This window comes from Trichoplax adhaerens, genomic scaffold (genome assembly GCF_000150275.1).
Source record: "Trichoplax adhaerens TRIADscaffold_85 genomic scaffold, whole genome shotgun sequence".
In the NCBI taxonomy this organism is placed as follows: domain Eukaryota; kingdom Metazoa; phylum Placozoa; class Uniplacotomia; order Trichoplacea; family Trichoplacidae; genus Trichoplax; species Trichoplax adhaerens.
In genome coordinates, this window is record NW_002061021.1 from 6,466 (window position 1) to 8,991 (window position 2,526).

The 2,526-nt window shown below is 32.0% G+C and overlaps 1 protein-coding gene across 1 annotated transcript; it reads right to left on the reverse strand.

Annotated features, from left to right (window-relative positions):
* Positions 1 to 1,854: 1,854 nt before the first annotated feature.
* On the reverse strand, positions 1,855 to 2,298 carry TRIADDRAFT_7261 (uncharacterized protein; the record flags this gene model as incomplete). Its single annotated transcript, XM_002118424.1, has 1 exon — positions 1,855 to 2,298. A coding segment is annotated over one exon (444 nt), but the record flags the coding sequence as incomplete, so codon positions are not given.
* Positions 2,299 to 2,526: the final 228 nt, after the last annotated feature.

The following is a 2,526-nucleotide window of genomic DNA, read 5'->3' on the forward strand; positions in this document are numbered from 1 at the left end:
GGGCGATTTATACGGTAGTAAACGGAATATGTCCAATATATCGCCCATGTACAAGTAAAAAAGACGGTTATAAAAATCATCTGCAATAAAGATATTAAAGCAAAGACAACGATCAAAATTCAAGTATTTCATCCTTGCATTAAAATAACAAAAGGTAGCAGGGTCCATAATTTATATACTATTAGTCCTATGCATTTTTTGTTGCATACATGATAACTATTTAATGCATGGAAATCTTTGTTTAAAATTATATAAGGGATCCCATACTAAATCTCTAGCAAAGCAGCTCCGAATATTTCAATTTATGGTATAAATATACTAAAGACTTTAAGAAGAAGAATTTATTAAGAAGTTAAATGAAACTGAGCGCTTAAGAAGCATTGCAATTGTACTATAATTATCTAGTTGTAAATAAGATGAGTTTCATTATCTATCATTTTAAAGAGTTTTAAGGATTCAGAAGCTATTTTTTAATTCATCATTCCTTAGAATTGATCTATACCCTTATTTTAACAACTGAAAAGGGGTAATAATCGTGTTTGTCTTCACCGGATGCTCAATATCGCGATATTGATTGGCTAAGAAACAATATTACTTCACGATACTTCCAATGAAAGGCTATAAATCTTTCTTGTGCAGGTATAAAAGAATAGCAGGCTGCAAGATAATAGTAGCAATAAAATACTGCTGCAATTTAAAAAAACATTTTTAGCGTACAATACTGCTATAAGGTGTTGCTTACTTGAATAAAAGCGGACGTCAGTCCTCTTACTAGATGACAACTACTTCAAGTTTTGAGTTAAGAAATATTGATGCCAATAGAAAAATCTTTAGAATATCTATCTTAGAGAATGGTAGTTTAATTGATAGCCAAACGAAAGTAACTGATTAACCATACACGTTAATGTGCAACATCCACTGTATTAATCAATTTCCTTCTCATCAAATTTTTTGGCAGTGCTAGCACAAAGCACAAGTCTATTGTAAAGAGTTCGATTGCGAAAGTAAGAAAAGGGATATACGTTATACCTAATCACCTTATTTGACACCTAAATAACATTTTAGTCTTTGTTTCGTTGCTCACCCGAAAGCAAATTAATAACCACGCAATCTTTTACAATTTACAAATACTGAAGTGCCTATAGTGCTGTAATTTTTAGATTTCGCCGACGAGATACTATAGTATTGGTTTGTACTATCCCATTATTAGCCATTACTAGAGTATAATGTATCAGTTGAAGTAGATAAGACTATCAAAAAATTTTACATTACATATAGTCTTATTATCAAAACTACGGGAACAAGAGTACGCAAATGTATCAATAAATTAGGCTGTCTTATGTCATACGATTGGGTAATAATCATACATTGTAATTCTCTATCTTTAATAGATGTAAATAAAGAGAGTGCATTCTGCCATACCATTTAGTTTTTCCACATAAATTTAACTAAATTAACAATTACTTTAGATATTAGAAGTCAAGTATTGATTGGCAAAGCCATTGAAAATTCCAATACATTATATCTCCAGTTTAAGTTTATGGTCACATATTTTCAGCAATTGTAATTAATAGTAGTTACTTTCGCGACATAATCGATATTACTTACCAGCATTACTACTTTTTTTTTCTCCTGGCGCTTTTTAAGGTAATTAACTTGTTTGCATTTAAAAATTTTATCGTTATGTAACAGTTCACAGATTATACGACCGTAGCAAACGATCACGATTCCGCATGGACCATAGAAAAGGATGACCGATCTCAATAAAGTATAAACCTCCTGAAATAAAAGCCCTGTCTTAAGCCCAAATCGACAAAGATATGAAGTATTATGAACTGGATATCGAGTTTCACGACTATAATCCATCAGAAATAGATCTGGTGAACATATAACGCAACTCGTCAGCCAGATAAACAAGATGATTTTCCTAGTTCTAACTACCGTTCGTGTGCATTGCAAAGGCTTACAAATTGCTTGATAGCGATCAAAAGCAATCGTGGTTAGTGTTAGCATGCTCGCAAACATAGCAATGAAACGACTATAGCGAGAAAAGTAGCACAAAAAGGCACCCATAATCCAATAGCCGCGATAGACAGATTGTAATATAGTCGTTGGCGAATAGATAAGAGAAACCAATAGATCTGATAGAGCAAGACTGGCTATATAATGCGTTGCAATTGACTTTTTCGATTTTTGATAATTCAACATTATTACCAATAAAACGATAGAGTTACCAATAAGTCCAAGGAAACTTGTTGTGATACTAAAAATGAGGTAGGTTACATCAATACGAAGAGGTTGACTAGAGAAATTTTTTGTAAAATTTATGCTTGACACAGAAGTTAAACGAGTAAATGTTGAAAGCTCTGTAGAGTTTTCCATAGCAAATATCAGAATTTAATATCAAATTTGAACTGAATAAATCAAGATAACGGATGATTTCGAGTGCTAATACAACGATCAAGAGCAATTATTGATACAATGATTTAAAGACAGATTAACAACTAGTGCTTCATGTAACCAGTC